The sequence below is a fragment of the Mastomys coucha genome, unplaced genomic scaffold, assembly GCF_008632895.1.
Source record: "Mastomys coucha isolate ucsf_1 unplaced genomic scaffold, UCSF_Mcou_1 pScaffold18, whole genome shotgun sequence".
Taxonomy (NCBI): domain Eukaryota; kingdom Metazoa; phylum Chordata; class Mammalia; order Rodentia; family Muridae; genus Mastomys; species Mastomys coucha.
Window position 1 is genome coordinate 95,450,558 of NW_022196900.1, and position 20,735 is coordinate 95,471,292.

The 20,735-nt window shown below is 50.3% G+C and overlaps 2 protein-coding genes across 12 annotated transcripts in view; both read left to right on the forward strand.

Annotated features, from left to right (window-relative positions):
- The first annotated feature begins 5,940 nt into the window (after positions 1–5,940).
- Rnf186 (ring finger protein 186) lies at positions 5,941–7,181 on the forward strand. Its single transcript, XM_031376943.1, has one exon. The coding sequence runs from the start codon at positions 5,967–5,969 to the stop codon at positions 6,807–6,809; it is 843 nt and encodes a 280-aa protein (XP_031232803.1). The 5' UTR covers positions 5,941–5,966; the 3' UTR covers positions 6,810–7,181.
- A 4,084-nt stretch (positions 7,182–11,265) lies between these two features.
- The window catches only part of Tmco4 (transmembrane and coiled-coil domains 4), an 83,022-nt gene continuing 73,552 nt past the window's right edge, over positions 11,266–20,735 (forward strand). For 4 of the 11 annotated variants that reach the window (XM_031379227.1, XM_031379234.1, XM_031379233.1 and 1 more), the window contains exons 1-4: positions 11,268–11,716; positions 15,346–15,453; positions 17,795–18,706; positions 19,970–20,110. The gene's annotated coding sequence lies outside the window, so the exon portion shown is untranslated. Of the gene's footprint in view, positions 11,717–15,345; positions 15,454–17,794; positions 18,707–19,965; positions 20,111–20,735 lie in introns of all 11 variants that reach the window. The other 7 variants (XM_031379228.1, XM_031379236.1, XM_031379229.1 and 4 more) reach the window with 7 other exon arrangements.

A 20,735-nucleotide genomic window follows, 5' to 3' on the forward strand; every position in this document is an offset into this window, starting at 1 on the left:
GGGGGAGGGAAGAGAAAACAAGGGCCCAGAAGAGGAGGAGGAGGAGCGGGAGGCGGGGAGGAGGAGGGGAGGAGGAGGTGGAAGAGGGGAGGAGAATATTGTATAAAAATAGGTTTCTGAGGGGCTAAAGAGATGGCTCAGCAGTTAAGAGCACTGACTGCTCTTCCAGAGGTCCTGAGTTCAATTCCCAGAAACCACATGGTGGTTCACAACCATCTGTAATGGGATCTGACGTCTTCTTCTCATGTGTCTGAAGACAGCAACAGTGTACCCATATACATACAATAAATAAGTAGATTTTTTTCAAAGGAGGGGTGGGTCCTGTGGAATGGGGAAATGGCTTCATAGTTAAGAACACTGGCTGCTCTTGGAGAGGACTCAGGTTTGATTCCCAGCACGCACGCGGCAGCTCACAACCGTCTGTAACTCCACGTCCAGGGGATTCCATGTCTTCTGAGCTCTGCAGGCACAGACATGGATGCTGGCCGAAGCAATCACATATAAAACGTGAAAGAAATAAGTCTTTAAAAGACAAGGCTTCTGAGACTGGAAAGGTAGTTCAATGATGGAACAAGTCCCTAGATTTGGTTCCCAGCACTAGGGTCGGGGTTTGGGGTGAATGCCACAGTAATTCTCTAATTCTGTTAGTCCTGATTTTATCGTCAGTGGCAAAAGTCGGGATTAACAGAGTCAGGTCTGTTTGTTTAGTTTTTACTGTCGCTGAGTTCTAAAAGCACAGAAGCAGAGAATTTCAGGACAAAAAAATATGAGAGAAGACCACAGGTGGCCAGACACCAAGAAGCATGTGTGCACGTGCGTGCATGTGTAGCTGGTTCTGTGGAAGGCCTAATATGACCGTTGCTATCTCAAATGCTTTCCCACAGGACCTGAAGCTCAGGTGGAAGTATCTTGGCTAGGCGACCTCGGCACAGTGACTTCCAGGGAAGTTCCCTTTGACTGCTGGCTCTTGGTTTACACTTGCTTTGAAGCAAAACCAGAACATTCTACCTCATTGTCCGTACCACCCTCGGACGGTGAGAAGCCTCGGGATGCAAGAGTCTGTGGCTCCAAGCAAAAAACCACAAGCTTTGCTGAAAATTGATGTTTGTATCTGTACAGCAATAAAACAAACAAACAAGAATTTGACTTGGAGCTCTGGAAAGACTAACACCACAGCAAGCACACAGCGTCACATGGCAGAAGGCGAAATCCAAATGTGTGGGGCGTGGTCAGGCTTCAGGGACCCTCAGCCCTCCCTGTGGGGTAGACTGACTTCAGGCCCTGTCCAAACTCTGCCAGCATCACTTCTCTTTCAGAGAAGCTCTAGCTGATCACCTCTGGTCTTCTCGATTCCCTGGGAGAGACTCCAGTTACACCCGGATCAGTCACCAGAGCACCCTGGTTCCCCGAGCCTCCTCTGGACGGGTTCTAATGAAGATGGAGGACTTCTGGATTTTCCGAAGTGTTATTGTCCACTTTCTATCAAATCAAGCTTTGGTGAGGTTGAAAGTCTAGCCAGACCTCACCCAGTAAATCGACAGGAGTCAGACTTCCAACTAGGAAGTTGGTGCCAACAATCTTTAAGTCAAACAGCTTCCGTGAAACAAAATTGTGAATCCCACACCTATAACCACAGCACTGGAAGGGGGAGGCAGGGGGACTGCACTCAAGGCTGGCCTACATGGGGAGGACCTGTATCAAGAACAGAGGAAGGAAGGAAGAGGGTTTCTTCACACTGTCTTAATCATCTGGCTTGACTTGCAAACAACTTTGCCCGCTCTCTCTGTCTCTGTCTGTCTGTCTGCCTGTCTCTCTGTCTGTCTCTCTGTCTGTCTGTCTCTGTCTCTGTCTGTCTGTCTGCCTGCCTGCCTGTCTGTCTGTCTCTCTCTGTCTCTGTCTGTCTGTCTCTCTCAATAGATGTGTCTCAGGGGCAGTAGTAAAAGGAATAGTTACATATTTATTTATTTATTTATTATTTATTTTTATTGGACACAGTGTCTCACTCTACAGCCCACACTGGCCTGGAACTCAGTATCGAACCCAGCTATCCTCCATAATGTTAAGCCCTTGTGTTCATGCTCTTGTGTTAATCCTTCTGCCTCAGTATTTGGAGTGCTGGGATTGCAGGCATGAGTCACCACTCCCAGCTCATATTCTCTAATGTATCTTTGATTTCATCTTTAGCATGGAGAGATCCATGCTGCGGAAGCTCTCTGCCTCTAACCCACATCTTCAGGCTGTCACAGTTACAAAGGGTTGCTTTTCGGACAGGAACCCCAAGAACCTTGGCTCCATCACATTTCCGTCCTCCCCACTGTCTTCCTTCCTTCATGCACCTTCCCCGCCCCCATGTGTGCTCACCTGAAGTCTAAGGACAACTTTGGGGAGTTGATTCTCTCCTTCTATCTTGCTGAGGCCGGGTCCTTCTTTCTGTTTCTATCTCTGAAGCTTGGAACTGAAGCCTAGCTGGCCCTTGGGCTTCTGGATGGTTCTCCTGCTGCCACCATCTCAGGATGGGGTGAGGGAATTGCAGATGAATGCACACCAATGAACCGGTGATTTACGTGGGTTCTGAGGATCAAACTTGGGTCATTGGGCTTGCGTGGCAAATCCTTTTACCCACTGGACTATCTCTCTGCCTCCCTTCATATTCTGAGACAGGGTCTCAGGTATCCCATCTGGCCATGAACTCACTGCGTAGTCCAGGATGGCCTTGAACTCCTGACTCTCCAGTCTCTGCTGGGATTACAGGTGTGTGTCACCATGCCCCCACCATGCCTGGTTTGTGCAGCACTGGGGATTGACCCAGGGTTTCTTGAATGGTAGGCAAACACTCTATCAACTGAGCTACAACCCCAGACCCCTCCTTTAGTGACCCTTTAATGATCTGACTTCCCATGGGTGGGGGAGGTGACAGAGAAGACACTGGCCATCTCAAGTCCCTCTGGTGGCCCTCTGATTTTTAAAAATTTTATAATATATTTATTGTATAATAAATGGATGTGGCTGAACAAGTTTCTCTTTCCCCCCTCTCTCCTCCCCAACCCTCCTAGATCTAGTGAACGGAAAGGAACATTACATAAGACAGGAGAAGCCAGTGTCTTAAAGTGACACACTCTGTCACCCTGGGCTGTGTATGTGCTAGCTTATGGATTCTCACCCACTCAGAGAGCCAAGGTTGCTTTTTCCCCAGCCAATAGGGTATTATCCAGATGTTTCTCAATTGCAGGAAACAGAAATCCAATTTGACTTGACTTACTGTCAACTGGGAGGCTAGGTACAGTCCAGGCACACAAGGTCCTGGTTTTGAGCCCCAGCACAAAGAAAAAGAAAACTAAGTATCATAAATTAAAGACACATGAGGTCCTGGTTTTGAGCCCCAGCACGAAGAAAAAGAAAACTAAGTTTCATAAATTAATATAATTGAAAAAGCTACACATAAATTCTCTAGCACCAGACATAGCTGGATCCAGGTGCTAAACAGAATGTCTTGCCCTTATTTCTGGGCAAATTCTTTGAACACTCTGGCCTTGTATCCTCTTACAGGGTTTTATCCTTAAGCTTGGAAACCGAGGAGAGAGCCACCCCCCAACACACACACAAGTTCCAATAGGAGTCCCAGAATCCAATCTCATTGGCTTTGCTTAGACTACATGCTAGGCCAGAACCAATCATTTCAGCCAGCCACATGGAATATGCTAACTGGTCCTTAAATCTCACGGCATTAGCCAGTCTCCACTCTGAATCCCATGATGTGTCCCCCCATCCTGTCCCCGTACCCCTACCCCTCCACCTCCCAACATACCCCACACACACCTCGTGTCCTCCACAGACTATAAAAGAGGGCTGTGGGGCAGCAGTGGTCACCCAAAGTGAAGACAGACCACTGTCAGAAAGGTGAAAACATACTGGGCACAGACACCCAGGGTGAGCCAAGGAGCCTATAACCTGGTAGAAACCGGGATAGAAAGAAATCCCTGCTGACTCAGCCTAGGGCAGAAAGAATGGAAATCGGGGCTGGGATCCAGAGTTCTCCAGAGGACCCTGAGGGGGAGACAGAGCAAGAACCGGCAGCCTCTGACTGCTGGGGGCTCCACACACAGAGGCTGAACCTGCCACAGGCATAGCCCTCCCTCAGGGTGGAGGGGAGAGCTTAATCCAAAAGGCTTGACACCCGTAGTCGATGACAAGCAATCTCTGGATTCACTGTGGCGCTGTCTGTTGTTGTTGTGGTTTTTGTTTGTTGTTGTGGTTTGTTTTGAGGGAAAGAACATCCATCCCAGATCTCTCATTCTAGGCATGCTGAGGGGGACAGAATTTCGCAACTACCACGCTGTGTCCTATCTGCCATCCCACGTGAGTCCTACCAGCACAAGCCAGCTGCCCAGGGGCCAATAGAATCTGCAAGGATTGGCATGGCTGAGTTCCACAAGACTGGGAACCAGACCTTGGACACAGTAAGATCCTGCCCCTGTGGTAGGCCCCTCGGCAGGCAGCCAACAAGCCAACACCCTGCCCCTGTGCCCAGATCTTCCTTACAGAGCTGGGATTCCAGGAGACCACAGGTGAGGACCCAGGCCAGAGAGCTGGCTCTGAGAAGACCCAAATAAAAGCAGATTATGCTCAGGCCTCTGTGCCTAGAGCCAGGTGCCTGTTCTTAGAGAGTCTATTCTCGTGGTGCCCTGACAGGATAGATAAATACCTGAGAACCAGAAGCTGCTAATCCAGCTGTCAGGATGATAAGAAACTGAACTGGCCAACGGGCACTTTGATAGTTTTGGTTTTCTTTTTTCTTTTCTTTCTTTTTCTTTCTTTCTTTTTTTTTGTTTTTGTTTTTGTTTGGTTTGGTTTTTTTTTGTTTTTGTTTTTTTGTTTTTTCGTTTTTTTGTTTTTCAAGACAGGATTCTTTGTGTAGCCCTGGCTGTCCTGGAACTCACTCTGTAGACCAGGCTGGCCTCGAACTCAGAAATCTGCCTGCCTCTGCCTCCCAAGTGCTGGGATTAAAGGTATGTGCCACTACTGCCTGGTGACAGTTTTGGTTTTCTGCTCAGACTTTCCTGTTCCAAACACCCTGCCCAACATATCTCTCTTTTTATCCTAATGCGACCCATGTTGCCCATGTTTTCAAGGCACAAACACTCTCTTCTGCATTGATTCTGAAATCTAGAAGGTCTGGTATAGCCCTGGCTGTCCTGGAACTCACTCTGTAGATGAGGCTGGCCTCAAACTCAGAAATCCACCTGCCTCTGCCTCCCAAGTGCTGGGATCAAAGGCGTGCGCCACCACTGCCTGGCTTGGAGCCTTTCTCAAAGGGATGTTTCACAGTCACCCTCATCAGGACCACAGCGATGTTGGTGAACTTTACAGCTACTTAGACCCCATCGAGGCCTAATACAACTACCTCTCTGTGCCCCCAAAGTCTGATATTTTACCTTTTTAAAGGCTGGTGAGATGTCTCTTCAAGTATGCCAATGATCCTGATGACCCGAGTTCTATCTCCAGGACCCTCATAGTGAAATAAAAGAACTGACTCTTCAAGTCCTTCGACCTCCACATGTATACCATGTATACATGTGTCACATGTATACACCAGCACACACAGAGAATAAATGTAATTTTTAAAAGGTTGTAGGGAGTCCGCTTATCTCCCCATGTCAGGGGCCTTGATTGGCCAGGGGTGGCAGTGGGGGTGGGCGTTGGGGGTGTCACTGGTGCACTCCAGAGCTTAGTAGGGACATTTGTCATCATAGCGTCTCCATTGGTTGTCATGTAGACACTCACCAGGCATGGCCCCAACAGGAAAGTCCTGATTCATGAGACTCCACCCACTTTGGCCCTTCTATCAGGTAATTCAAAGTCTCCAGGTCTCCAAGTTACTGATTAACCCTGGGTTTCGAGTAAAGAAATAATAATAACTGAAGGGCCAACGTAAGTGGAGAAACAAGCTGGGCAACCAGGAGAGCAAGATGCCAGACATCCGCTGTCAGCAGGTACCCACGGAGAGCAGAAAGGAGACTGGAAGCGTCCCCATGAGGCCAGAACCCACGCAAGTCCTGGCAGCTCCTGTGGACACCCCATGCGGATGCCCCTGCGCAGACCAGCTTCATCCCTCCACCTCGGTACCCAGAATGTCCTGCACTGAGGCACCACAGCCTATCTCAGCGGGTGCCACCACCACAAGCAGCATCATTGCCCTGGGGCCCACTGGTCGTCTCAGTATCTCTGTGGAGGGCGACCTGGAGTGCTTGGTGTGCCGAGAGCCCTACAACTGTGCCCGGTCCCCCAAGCTGCTTAGCTGTCAGCACACCTTCTGCGCCGTATGCCTGAAGCTTCTGCTGTACGTGCAGGAAGACACCTGGTCCATCCTCTGTCCGCTGTGCCGAAAGGTCACTGCTGTCCCTGGAGGCCTCATCTGCAGTCTGCGAGACCAGGAGGCAGTGGTGGGGCGTCTGGCCCTGCCATGCCCAGAGGTGCGCCTATGTCCCCAGAGACTAGTGGGTTCTGCGGCTTCAGCAGCTCGGCCAGCCAACTGGACAGGAGAAGAAGAACCGGACGTAGTGAGTGTCAACCGTGTAGCTGCCCGGCGCCTGGCAGTACACTTGCTCTTGTTGGCTCTTGTCATTGTCCTTATCCTGCCTTTCATCTACCCCGGCGTCATTCGGTGGGTGCTGGCCTTTGTCATTGCCCTGGCGCTCCTGATGTCCACCCTATTCTGCTGTCACCCCCAGAGCCAGAGCAGCCACTGGCCTTGCTCCAGGACTCTGTTCTGCAGAGAGCAAAAACAAACCCAGATCACTTCTATTGCCTGAGAGCTCTGGATCCTCACAGGCCCAGCGCTGCCAAGGTTCTCTCCTCCCCCAGACCTCACCGTCTGCACGGGTAAGGGGCCAGAAGCCTCCTTTCAAAATCACATTCGAACTGGACTTGCATGTCAAAGCCAGCCTGGCCATGTTGGACCAAGGACTCCGTGTTGGAACAATGGGGTGGCACCTGTCTGCCCTTGTGTAGTATAGGAAGGAAAGGGGGGAACGGGAGGAGACATACCCCGTGAATGAGTGACTCAAGGGTGGTGAGGTCCTTACCCCTCTTCCTGAACTTCTGGGTTTTGTGTATATCACTCTGTGGACATATTGGGACATTGACCTTACTACAAAGCAAATAGAACCAGATCTCTTTTGTAATCCATGTAGCTGGCTTCATTTTTTTTTTTCCTTTAATCTGGGTTTTGATGCTTTGTGTGCTGGGAAGTTTGTGGCCATCTCTAGCCATTGTCCATTTTCCCTCCTGGGACGCCAGAGCCCATGGGAACACCGCTGGGCTTTCTCCAGGGTTGCTGGCTACACCCATCCCAAACCTCCAAGCCAAAAGTCTCCTTATGGTTTCCCACTGGGTCTACCCCAGGGTGGAGTACACATGGAATTGGAATTGTAAAGTGGGGAGGGGGGCATCAGAGGTTCAGAAGACAGAGATGGGGAAGTGTGGAGAGAGTGGGTCCAGGAGACCCTGGGCTCTATGCTGAGGTCACCAGTTGTGTACCATGAGGGCTTGACTCAGAGAATCTCAGGGTTATAAGGAGGGATACACACACACACACACACACACACACACACACACACACACACACAGTGGACCCAGCTCTCCATCAGATTCCCAGATCCACATGACAGAACGAAAGCGTTCCAGATGGTGCCTCCCTTCTTATCACATCTACAGTCCTATTTGCTCCTTTGTCATAAAGATAAAACATCTCGTAAATGCAACGGTCCTCGGTGATGCCACCCCACCTCCGCCTCAGAGCAACAGTCACTAGAAAGGTCTGTGGGTCATCTCTTCAGGACCACTTGGGCTTCTTTTTTCATGCAGGGGAGCATCCACCCTCAGACATGAGCTCTGGGGGGTTCCAGGATCAGGGGTCAGACAAGGAGGAGGTGGGAGAGCAAGGAGCCCAGCATGGGAGCTGGAAGCTCGTCTTGGAAAGGCCCTGTGATCAGACTTAAAACTCGGAACCCCACGGGTGAGACTCCCCAGCCTCATGCACTGTCCTCTCCCGTTCACCGTTTCCTGCAGTAGGGGAATAACAGGAGGGCACAGTTCATGGTGACAGGACCTTTGTCAGGAGAGATGAGAGGACTCTGCCACTGGCTCCCTGGGTGCCTGGCCCTGGTCAGTGGTCACATGCTGTTGAGCAAAGTCTTTGGTTCTCTGCTTCCCTTTCCCCAGACTGAGTTAAGTCCTGACTCAGTTAGTCCTAAGATGACCTGGATGTCCCAACTGCTTGGGGCCTGGCTTGAGCCCTTTCCCAGAGGGTGAACAGATGGCGTCTCTCCCACTGGCCTTGGGTGTGTGAAGTTTGGGATGTCTGCCAGTTAGACAGCAAAAGAATGTTGTCTCCCCACCTACTCCTCCAAGGCCCATTCTACTTCCTGGAGACAAAAATCCACCCCCAAGTCTCCAGTCGGTCAAGGAAATACTTTGTTACCATTTGGTGGGAATGTGTTTGTCCAGTACTCACAAGACAGGCAGGCGTTTCCCTAACGGACAATTTATGGCCTTCTGACAACCTTGTGGTGCTTGAACCGCTGGGTTCCCTTGAGTGGAGAGGAAGACACTGAGATCAGACACCGGCTTGAGGTTGCATAGCCAGGCTGTGACAGAGATATTAGGAATTAGTCCAGAGTTTTGTCTCAGTGCAATGCTTTCTTTGTAAACAGAATGAACCTAAAAACTGATCGCTGTCTATGGGCTTGGGAAAAATGTCATAGAAATTATGAGATAAACTATAGGATTCAGAGATGACTAGGTTTCAGAAGGAAGATAAAAAGTAGGCTGGGCTTGCTGACTAACGAACACCCTCCAGTCTCCCCTGCTCGGAACCCCACGGGTGAGAGCACTGGCGTCCCAGGCTTGAAGAATGTCCTCATTTGATCAAATGACTACTATCCTGTGCCTTCGCTTAGGACCTAGATACACAAAGCCCTTATCGTCCTTCTTAGCTTAGGGTGGGTCCCAGCCAAGGCATCTTTGTGGTCTCTGGGCACACTATTGTCCCTTTGAAGCTGACCTGGTCCTAACCATCTTCTGGAACTTCAAAGCTTGGGGACAAGAGTTCAGGCAAGGTCACTGCTGCCCCGGAGTGGGCAGAGAAGTCAGGCAGTGCTCCAGGGGGATGTGAGTGGAAGGGACGAGTCAAGAGGCCTCGGGCTAGGGGCCAAACTCTGGCCCACACTCAAGGAAGTTACAGAATGTGTCTGAGCCTTCGTTCGTCCCCTTGGAAATGAGAGGGTGGCTCTAGGTTCATGGAGAGACCCTGCCTTGAAGGGAAAGGTGGAGAGTGACAGAGCAGGACACCTGATGTCCTCCCCTGACCTAAAAAGAGGAACAGAGCTATACTTCCACAGTGTCATGCTCATTCAAGACCCTGGGGCCAACCTCTAATAAAGACAAGAGGACCCTTGACATCCGTCCCGTAATCTGATACGCTTTTAATGTCTGAGACGCATATCCTGGTGATATAAAATACATTTTTAGCTAGTACACGACCACCTGTTAAAAGGTCTTGAATTGCTCAGGGAGAACACCGTCCTCACTTTTTTCTGTAGAGGCCGTTTGCTGACCCCAGGCTCTGAAAGCAGGCCCAGCAGGGACGAACACTCCTTTATGGATATCGAGGGAAGGAACCTGCCGGCCACGGCTCTGCCACTGAGCTGTGGCTTTCCTCGCCTTTTTATTTTTGAGACGTGGTCTCCGTAAATTACCTAGAATGACCTTTGACTCACTCTCACTGTCAAGTCCCAGACGGCTTCAACCCTGCCATCCCCCTGCCTCAACCTTGGCACCATAATGCAACAAGTAGCTGTGGTTTCAGTGCTCTACCATCCGGCCCTGATCATCTTTTTAAACAAATGCAAAACAGGGCTTAGCTCAAAGGCAACTGGCCACTACACTAAGGACTCAGTCTGTCACTTGTTTGGCAAACGTGTGTGTGACCAGGGCTTTGGAGCGACCGAGGGACGGGAGAGTTTCAGAAACAGTGCAGAGCCCTCAGCAAAACTTCATGTGCCCTTTGCCCTGCTTTCCAATCTTAACACTGATACATTGGTCAAGATTTTAAAAATCAATATTGATATGTGGCTAAGGACTAAAGCAGAGGTTCCACTGCGCAGTGTCCTCCCTATGTCTATACTGTTCCCAAGCCCCACCTAAGGGACCACTTTGTATTGAGTGTGTCTTCTTTTCTAAAACTATTTTCCATATTGATTTCCTTTATCTATTGTTATTCCTTTCTCCATTAATGAATGATCCCTTTTTTAAAAAATTTCAGAGTTACACTTATTTTTTTATATCTAAATTTTTTTTATATCTAAATCAGCGTATGCTGAAATTAGAAATGGCAGCTGTCTCACACCTGAAAGGCTGAGGCTGGCTACTTCAGCCCAGAACCACTTCTTAATTGGTGGTGTCCGGCCACTCCAGTCCTCTGTTCTTCATAGCCAACAATAGGACCTTTTAAAATTCTGTGGGATTTGCGGGGGGGGGGGGCTGCCACCTTGATAAGGTCATTTCCCCACCTTAGTGATGCCCAGATTCTCAGCTAGAAGCCTTCTACCCTCCACAACTGTACTTTTTGACCTACAATAACCCCCTTGTTGTTCTAGGTCCTGATTGGCCGATAGGGAGATCAGGTGATGGAGGCCCCACAGCGTTCCGGTAGGATTCTGAGTCACAGGCTCCCGGCTGGAATGCCGCACGTCTGACCTGTCTGCTCCCGTACTTTTTCCACTTACAACTCCAACCTATCTTCTCCAGGAGAAAGAGCAATGACGTTAGAGGTCATGGTGACTCATATTCAGCCCTGACCAGGATGGCCGCCTACCTCCTCACCTGTAGACTAAGTGTGATGAAAACTCACAGGATGCCAGGGCAACTAGAGCCCTCTCCTAAATGAGCAGAGCAGCTGATGAGGCATGGGAGACCTCCCATTCCTGGAGCCTTTAAGTTCTAGTGTGGGATACCCAGATTGTAAATTGGCAGACAGGAAAACAATCAACTTCGCAGTGTTAAGTACTACGATTAAAATATGGGCCCGAAGGCCTGGTGTGCTAATCCATAGCCTTGGGACAGAACCTGGCACATAGTAGGTGCTCAGCAAATATTTGTCCAACGGCTAGAGTTGAGTGGGTGGCTAGTCTCACAGGAATGGAACCCCAAAACGGAGGCCCTCGAGACGTTAGGGCTGCGGGTGCAAGGACTGGCGAACTTTAGAGAAAGTGAAAGAAAGATCAGAAGGCGTGGATGTTGCAAACATCCCCGAACAGTGTGCACAGGACGGGGAGGCTGCTTCTGGGACAGGCTCTTGCCACGTGTGGCGGCAAAATTTGGAAGCTTCCCCTTCAAGTGCCTGCTCCTACTCCCCTCTAGCCAGCCGAGCCCCTGGCGAACACTCTCTGCAGAGCCTCCCCCGCCCCGGCTTCCCGGGTGGGCGCAGATCTGCGGGTCCCGTCCCAGGCCAGCACCCGGGCGATAGCTTTGGTGGCTTAGGTGGCGGTGCGCCCAGCCCAGCCCGGAAGGCCGGGGCCCTAGGGCTGCGCAGGCGGGACCGGCCCAGGCCGGTGTGGGGCGGCTGGGCCAGGGCGAGGACGGTCGGGGAGCGCCGGGGCGGGAGCGGCGGGACGGCCAGGATCCCGATCGTCGTCCCATCCGTCGCTGCTCCCTCCAGGTAAGTCTGCGGGGAGCCCCGATCGTCCCCACGCCGCCGCCGCCCCTGCGCGTCCGGACCCGGAAGTGCTCCCAGGACTGGAGCTGGGTGGCTGGAGGGGAAACTGATCCCTGCGAGCATGCGGGCGGCCTCGGCCTGCCGGCATAGCCCGGGCCACCGAACCCTCCTCTGAAAGTTGAGACGCTGGGTTGGGAGGGAAGAAAAGACCTTGCCCAAGGTCACGCAGGGTCACTGGGCGCTCCCTGCGTGCTGGAAGCTCCAGGCACCCGCTCCCACCCTCCGGGTCTCCAAACTCAATTCCCCGAGGCCTGGGAAGCCCCAGAGTCCGGGAAAGGCCCGGCCCCTTCCTGCTGTGACAGGGGCGTGGCTTCTCGCCCCGCTGCGGGTATTTACCCAGTAGGGGACATTTCCCTTTACTAAAGTGGGAACGGATTTTCATGTCCGGGAAAACTGAGTCTGGGAACCATGGGGTGACTTTGGCCAGGACCAGGCGGTCAGAGCAAAGAGGATGACAAGAGTGAGCTGACTTCAAGTTTGGCCCAGTGTTAGGTTCAAAGTTGGCCTCCACGATGTCCTTGTCCTTCCCAGGGGTGACCTAGAGTAGAAGCTGGGGGGTTGGGGGGAAGGGCTGGCTAAATCTGCAGGGCTTGATCCTGAGGCCACTGCTGCCTTGAAGTAGGAGGGGACACACCACCTGCAAGGCTTCCCAGGCCTCCGCTCACTGTGTGTTTATTGAGCATCTGCTATGTGTCCTGTGTACACTGCTTAGGCTCTGAAGACCCAGTGGTGAAGACTCCTCAGGGTGTATCAGCTGGGCAGAGAGACAAGGCCACCGAAACCCCCAAGTCCCCAGTATGTGGAGAAGTCAGGAGGGAACGCAGGGCCCCATCCTCATTAGAATAGTACCAACCCCCCCCCCCCGAACCTCTGGGCCTCACTGAAGTGTGTCTTCCAGCCTCAGTGTCCCCAAATATCTGAGTAGAGGTCAGTGAGTAGAGTCCCCTGGACTTAAAAGATGCCCGCTAGGACCTTAGGAGCCCAGCGAAGCCTGGTACTGCCACTTCCTCTCTGTGTCACCTTGGGTGTCGCCCTAGGCCTCCATTTCCTTATAACACAAAAGGATCATAACACTTCCCATTGCTGAAGATACTGTCAGGATGCTTCATGAACTTGAAAACACAGTACCCAAATCAAAAGTAAATTAAAGCCAGGCATGGTGGCATACACCTTTAATCCTGGTGCTTGGGATTTAATCTCAAACTGTGAGTTCGAGACCGACTTGGTCTACATAGTGAGTTCCAGGACAACCAGAGCTATGTAGAGAAACTGTCTTAAAATAGTGTATATATACATATATATACATACATATACACACATATATGTGCGTATATATACTATTTTAAGACAGTTTATATATGTATATATATTATTTTAAGACAGTTTCTCTACATAGCCACATGTATATGTATATATATGCATGCAGCTGAGTGGTGGTGGCTCACACCTTTAATCCCAGCACTTGGGAGGTAGAGGCAGGCAGATCTTTGTAAGTTTGAGGCTAGCTTGGTCTAGAGTGAGTTCCAGGACAGACAGGGCTACTCTTCTAGAGGACCTGGGTTCAATTCCCAGCAACCACATGGCAACTCACAACTGGCCGTGACACCTGTCCCAGGGGATCTGACACCTCCCCACACACACCTCCCCATACACCCTCACCCCCACACAGACATACATTCAGTCAAATCACCAATGTACATAAAATTAAAACTACATAAATAAAAATTTCTTTGCTTGGGATGTTGAAGACAAAACTCAGGCTTTCTTTTGTACTAAAACCCACTGAGCTATGCCTCACACAAGCGGCGATGCGTTTCTTCACAGGTCTAGTGACTTGATAGCCCTTTCGCGTTCTCCTCGCTAGAGAAACCTTAGCCACAGAGCTGGGGTGGCTGCCTTCCAGGTGAGGAGACTGAGGCTCCCTCCAGAGCTGGAAACATAACACCTGCCTCACACTCAGCATTTCCAGTATATTCTCCTCCAGACTCCCACAGGCTCAGACAGTCAGGGTGTATTCCTCAGCTTCCTGAGTGGCCCCCAGCAAGTTGTGACCTCTCTGGAACACCTTGGCTTTGTTTACAAAATATCTGTCTGCAAGCTTGACACAGGACTGAAGGAGCCAATCTGGGTGATGTCTGACCCGCGTGGAGCCTTCCTAGGCCCGGGCTCTAGCGTGGCTGGGGGCACAACTGACTGGTTTAGCTTGCTGCTGCTCAGCCTGAACTTGGATACCGTGGGACTGGGAGGGCTAGACCAGAGCCTGGGCTTGGCGGATGTGGGACCTGAAGGTGGTCCTTACATTAATAGTCCTCTTATATGTCTTCAATGGTTTTGAGGTTTTTGAGACAAAGTTCTCTTGTAGCCCAGGATGTAGCCAAGGATGGCCATCTAGATCTTCTGATACTCCAGCCTCCACCTCCTGGGTGCTTCCGATAAGACAGATGGAAAGGGGCTGGGGGTGGGGGGACACAGACCTCCATGTATGCTGGGCAAGTGCTCTCCCAGCAGAGATCCTGAGCTCTGAAATACTGCTATACAGCATAGACTCGGTGCAGAGGCGTGGACAGCCGCAGAACTGTTAACAGCAGAATTCAGTCTTTTCCATTTGACCTCCCCTCACGAACAGCTGGATCTACACCACAGGGCTGCCCTCTGCCTAAAACCCAATCTGGCTCCCTATTTGAGTCAAGAGCAAAATTCTGTGTTGTGGACTCTAAGGTCCTTCACCTATGCCTGCTGTAGCCTCCAGCATGCCACAGAGCGCTTGGTCAACAGTCCTCTGCCTCACCTCCTCCCTACCCCTCTTCCTGATAAATATCTCACTCATCAGATTTTTAATCCAGCCCAAATCTGCCTTCCAAATGTCCTGGCCACACAAGTCATGGGACCTGTGTCAGAGATTAAGCCCAAATGGAAACGAACTCAAATTGCTAGCCCGTGTGTGCCTGCCCATGACTTCTAGAATCCCCATCAGAGGCTGCTTGGCTAGATGTTCAGTAATGAAAGCTACCTGCAGAAAGAACATCTTGAGAAAACTGGGGGCCTTCATTGTATATAAAACCCACTGCCCTCCACAAAGATATACTGGAGTTGTTTCTCAGTTGTTGAGAGAGGCGTCCATCCATCCATCTGTCATCTGTCCATCCATCCATCCATCCATCCATCCAGCTGCCTCTCTGCCAGATGCTATCACACGGAGTACCTCAAACAACACAACCAGAATGCCACTTTCTTGTCAGACATCATCAGAACAGACACATCAAGCTGGAAGAGCTAACCAGGTCTGGGGTGCTGGTGTGGACCTAGAGCTCTCTTGAAGACATGGGGTCCTGGGGTGGAGTGACAGGGACATACTAGCTCCCCAGACTTTGGCCACTCTCCCCCTGATGCTCCTGGTCAGGGAGGCAGATTCACAAGGTAGGACTCAGACTATGGCTTCAGAGACAGCGGCCTGCGTTAGCTCTACAAACAGAGGAACGATCGCGGCAGCTGGGTCACTTAGTAAAACATCAGAAGAAACAGTACTTGGAGTTCTGTTTTATTTAGTTTTTAATCTTACTGTGTTTCTTCAGTGCTGGGACCCCGTGTGTGTGCTAGACCAACCACCCTGTCACTGAGCTTGGAACCTGAAGTCACACCAGCCTAGGGTGCGAATGCCAGTGATGTGACCTCCACTTTGGGTAAGCGTTGGCTTCCTCAGGTCGAGTGTGGGCAGGGATAGTGAAGCAGAGTGGGGGTGGGGGTGGGGGGTAGGGGGTGGGACAGTCCTGCCCCAGGGCAGACTCAGCAGATATTGTTAGCTCGGTTTGTTATGTGTAAAGACCCCCACTTGCACGTGAGGACTGCATAAGTTAGGGATGGAGGCAGAGTGGCTTCAAGAGGGAGTTGTTAGTCGCCACCCCCACCCCATCCCAACCCCAACTGCCGTGGGACAGACAGTGCAACAGCCATGCTCCCACCGTCTCTGGGGGACTTGGGAACAGCAGGGCAGTGTAGTTACAGCAGCGTGAGGGAGGAGGAAAGAAGTGGGGGAGGGAATGTTAGCAGAGCCATGGGTCCAGATTGCCTGTGGCCCCGTCCCCTGTCCCCTTTGTAAAGGCCTTGCCTGGGTGAGAAGGGAGCAGAGGGGTATGGTGTGACTGCCTTGGAATGGTGCTGTCTTCATGGTGTCTGATGAATGGCAGAAAGACACAAGGGGCTGGGCGAAGAGCCTCCTCTGTGGCCCCTGTGGAAATGTGGGTGGCTTGTGCCAGGGCCCCAGCAGGAGCAAAGAGAGCAGTGGCAAATGTGGACACAGACCACAGAGCCTGTCCTGCATCCGTCCTCCCTGCCAGACTCAGCGTCTTGTCCTTCTGGTATGTAAGGAGGTTGTCCCAGCTCTCTGGGTTCTTCTGAGGTGAAAGCAAATGTTGCTATGGAGATCTCCTAACAAATCTCATTCATCTCTAGCCTTCAGTTAGACTTTGAGACAGGGGCATTGAGTGGATGTTATGATGGTGGAGCAAGCAGGGGGAGTTAGAGTCCTTGCTTTCAGAGGCATCTTATGATTATCTATCTGTCTGTTTCTGTGAGTGTATGTGTGAGTGAGACAGACAGACAGACAGACAGACACACACAGAGCTTTTAATTATACTATTTAATAATTGAAACCTTTTTTTCAAATTTACTTATTTTTATTTTGTTTGCATTGGCCTTTTGCCTGCGTGTATAGTCTGTGTAAGAGATCTTGGTGTTACCGTTATGAGCTACCATGTGGGTGCTGGGATTTGAACTTGGGTCCTGTGGAAGAGCAGTCAGTGCTCCTAACCACTGAACCATCTCTCAAGCCCCTCAAATATACTCTTAAAGGTTTCTAGTTTAAAGAACCCACAGTGGTTCGGTATTGGAATGGACTTTTGGGATAAAAGGTTATTCTTGGTCCTGTGCTCCAAGTTTCCAGTCTTCCCTAGACACTGTAACCATCTCTCTGTTGATTATCTGAGAGAACCATCTAAACAGTCACTCATGATCAGAAAAGAGAGAGAAACACTTCCTCCTGTGCACACACAGAGACATACAGACAGATACACATGCACACAAACACAGACAGTCACACAGGCACATATACAGGCACACATGCACACAAACATAGACAGTCACACAGGCACACATACACACACATGCACACACAGACAGACACACAGACACATGCACACACACAGGCACATGCACACAGATGCACACACACACATGCACACACAGACAGACAGACACACAGACACATGCACACACACATGCACATGCATACATGCACACATACATACACACAGACACACAGACACATGCGCATACACAGATAGACACATAGACACATGCACACACAGAGAGACAGACACATACACACATACACAGACAGACACACATTCACACACAGATAGACACACATGCACACACAGACAGACACACAGACACAGACACACATGCACATAAACACAGACAGACACACAGGCACACATACAGGCACACATGCACACACATGCACACACAGACAGACACAGACAGACACACAGACACATGCACACACACAGGCACATGCACACACACGCACACACACATGCACACACAGACAGACACACAGACACATGCACACACAAGCACATGCGCACACACATATGCACACAGACACACAGACACATGCACTTACACAGAGACAGACACATACACAGACAGACACACATTCACACACAGATAGACACACATGCACACACAGACAGGCACACAGACACAGACACACATGCACATAAACACAGGCAGACACACAGACACATGCACACACAGACATACACATTCTTATTATGTCAGACATTGATTTTCAGGCTGCTTCACTGCAGAGAGAGCTGCAGCTAGAAGAACAAAGTTCATTCTTGTATGGGGTCTTATCCAGGCCCAGGTCATGCAGTTTTCAGGTGACTTAAAACATGATATCGATCATGCTTAATGTCCTTTTCCATGCTGGCTTTGGGATTTTTTTTTTCTTCTTAGGAGAAATCACACTGCCTTGTATTTGGTGCCAGTCAACAATCGCCCACTTGGTGCCCACAGGAGCTCTCAAGGCCCAGGGCTGCTATCTGTAGAACGCCTGGCTCTCAGTCCCACGAGTGACAAAAGTCACTGGAGCAGCATTTTCCTTAGTGATAGATAATGTGCTTGGTTGGCTAAACGTCATAGTCCCTGAGGATCACAATGAGGTCTTTCCAGAACCATCCCTGTGTGTCACGAGTCTGGACACACAGCCTCACTGTGGATGTAAGTGGCTCTCAGGCTGTAAAAATTGTTACCCTGGCAGATGGTGTTCTTCTAGATCAAACACAGACCTTGTTTGAAGTCCCTGGATATCCTTACAGTACCTAGAAAAGGACATGATCACCAGGAGGCTCTAGGAAACTGTGGCTACTCCCTCCGCCGTGACCTCATGCCCCTGGTGCTGCTGGGAAACGCAGAACACAGATGCTAGCACCAACAGCAAGGTTTTCTTGCCACAGGAATCCAGGGCTTCCTAGCATCAGTGTCTCCTCATGCACTTTAGAATCCCAGTTTAACTTTGGGCTGGGTGTTGAGTTTGACCCACAGCAAGGGGTGGAGGGCCCCTGGGACCAGAGCTCACAGCTCCGGTGGCACCACCTCCCCTACCCCAAAGGTGCCACCATACTCCTTAGATGGAGAGGAGGGGACAGCCTAATGATCACAGAACCCTGAGCTGAAACCGCAGGTTCCTTCATCCGTACGCTGTAGATGGTGAAGGATCGCCTCTCTCAGTAACTGTCTCATCTGTTTTGCTACTGACAGCACCTGTTGGTCAAACCATGGATCATTTTGGTGACCCAGGCTTCATTTAGTTGGGCTGCATGGAGCCAGTGTTCTATCTAACCCCAAACACACCTTTCCAAGGAGAAGGTGAGAGAATTGTTAATTCTCATTTGTCTTTTTCTGGCCCAGGGAGATGGATCAGCATAAGTGTCTACTGCTAAGCCTGAGATCCTGAGTTTGAGTCTGCGGGTTCCTACACAGTAGGAGGAGAGAACCATTACTCACCAATTGTCCTCTGGCTTACACACACACACACACACACACACACACACACACACACACACATGCTCGCATCACACACAGTGTGATTTTAAGTTGATTGATCTCTTTCCACAGCACCTTCTAGGGAGTTCAAAGGGGTTTTATGACAGAAAACAGATTAAATACACCCCCATCCCTGACAGTTCACCTTGCAGAAGTGATTCTAGAAAAATACCCTCCTTTTCAAGTTTTTTCTCTGTGCATGGGGTTCCCACAGGATTTGAGTCAATTCAAATTTTCTCACTTTTAGGGACCCTTGTGCACCAATGAAGTATTTAAAATTTTGGTTAGCTTTTAAAGAGGCAAGAGTAATTCTCCTGGCTGCACGTGTGTGCTGGCTAGTTTAATGTCAGCTTGACACAAGCTGAAGTCATCTGAGAGGAAGGACCTCAATTGAGAAAATGCCTCCATTAAGATTGGGCTGCAGGCAAGCCTGTAGGGCATTTTCTTAATTAGTGATTGATGCGGTAGGACCCAGCCCCTTGCGGGACCACCCCTGGGTTGGAGGCCTTGGGTTCTATAAGAAAGCAGGCTGAGCAAGCCGTGGAGAGCAAGCCAGTAAGCAGCATTCCTCCATGGCCTCTGCATCAGCTCCTGCCTCCAGGTTCCTGCCCTGCTTTCCTTGATGAACTGTGATGTGGAACTGAGTGAAATGAGTTCTTTCTTCTCCAAGTTGTTTTGGTTGTGGTGTTACATGCACCACAGCAATAGAAACACTGACTAAGACAGAAATTGGTACCAGGAGTGGGGCATTGCTGTGACAGAGCTGACCATGTTTGGGGGAGGATTGTGGAAGGACCTTAGAACTTTGGGCTGGAAAAGCACTCTTTTCCTTCTTGAGCTGTTCTACAGGATCTCAGAAGAGAAGTGTATTGGGAGACGTGCAGATGACAGAGGCCTGGCTTCTGCACGTTCCAGAGGGAAGTTTGAGAGTCCCTTAAGGACTTGATCAATGCCATTACATATTGTGAAATCAAAGCCTGTGGTTCTGGTTAGCCGGGGCTGAAGAATCAACTGTGATTAACAAGATACCAGAACCACTAAAGTGAAACCTTTGCTTTGTTGGGACAATGTGCGCTGGTCAGCTAGAGCTGGGAAATTAGTGGTGATTAAGAAGAGACCAGCAGCAGTGTGGGAAGTCTGCTCGGAAGTGTTTCCTGAGACTCAGCACACAGAAGCACCAGAGGCGGCCAAGGTCACACCTCGTGCTGCAGCTGAACTTGGTTGTGTGTAAGTGTCTCCCAGGTGGTCTTGGTGTTGAAGGGAGGAAGGGTCATAGAGAGCAGCTGAGGCTTGGCTCTGTGAGAGGCCATTGGTGCAGGAGCAGCCACAGCAGCACTTGAAGGAGTCATGGAGAAAAGTTAAGGCTTTGACACCAGGAAGAGAACCCGGGAGAGGTGAAAGTATAGCCCAGTTGTAGAGGAAGACCTCGGCATTTTGGAGATGCTAGTACCGTGGCACACAGTCATTTTTTTAAGTAAGGGAAAAAGAAAAGAAAACCAAAAGGGACAAAGTTCAGGAAGAATGCTGCCTGCTTTCAAGACTTCTAACGCCACACAAAAGACAGACAAACAGAGAGCACCAGATAAAGCAGGGCCACAAGACACCCAGACATACGGACAGCTGATTTCCACAGAGGTGTAAAGGCTGATGGCCAGGCATCATTGTCTGTAATCTTAGCAGTCAGGAGACAAAGGAGGCAAAGCCAGGTCTATGTAGTGAATTCCAAGCCAGTCAGACTCTGTCTTTTAAAAAAGACATCAAGTTTGAGGACGAACTAAGCAATTTAGTGGACTCTGTCGTGTGTGTATGTGTGTGTGTGTGTGTGTGTGTGTGTGTGTGTGTGTGTGTGTGT

What these genes read in the sequence shown, in the direction of transcription:
- Rnf186 (XM_031376943.1), top strand. Translation starts at nt 5,967, where the DNA reads ATGCCAGACATCCGCTGTCAGCAGGTACCCACGGAGAGCAGAAAGGAG.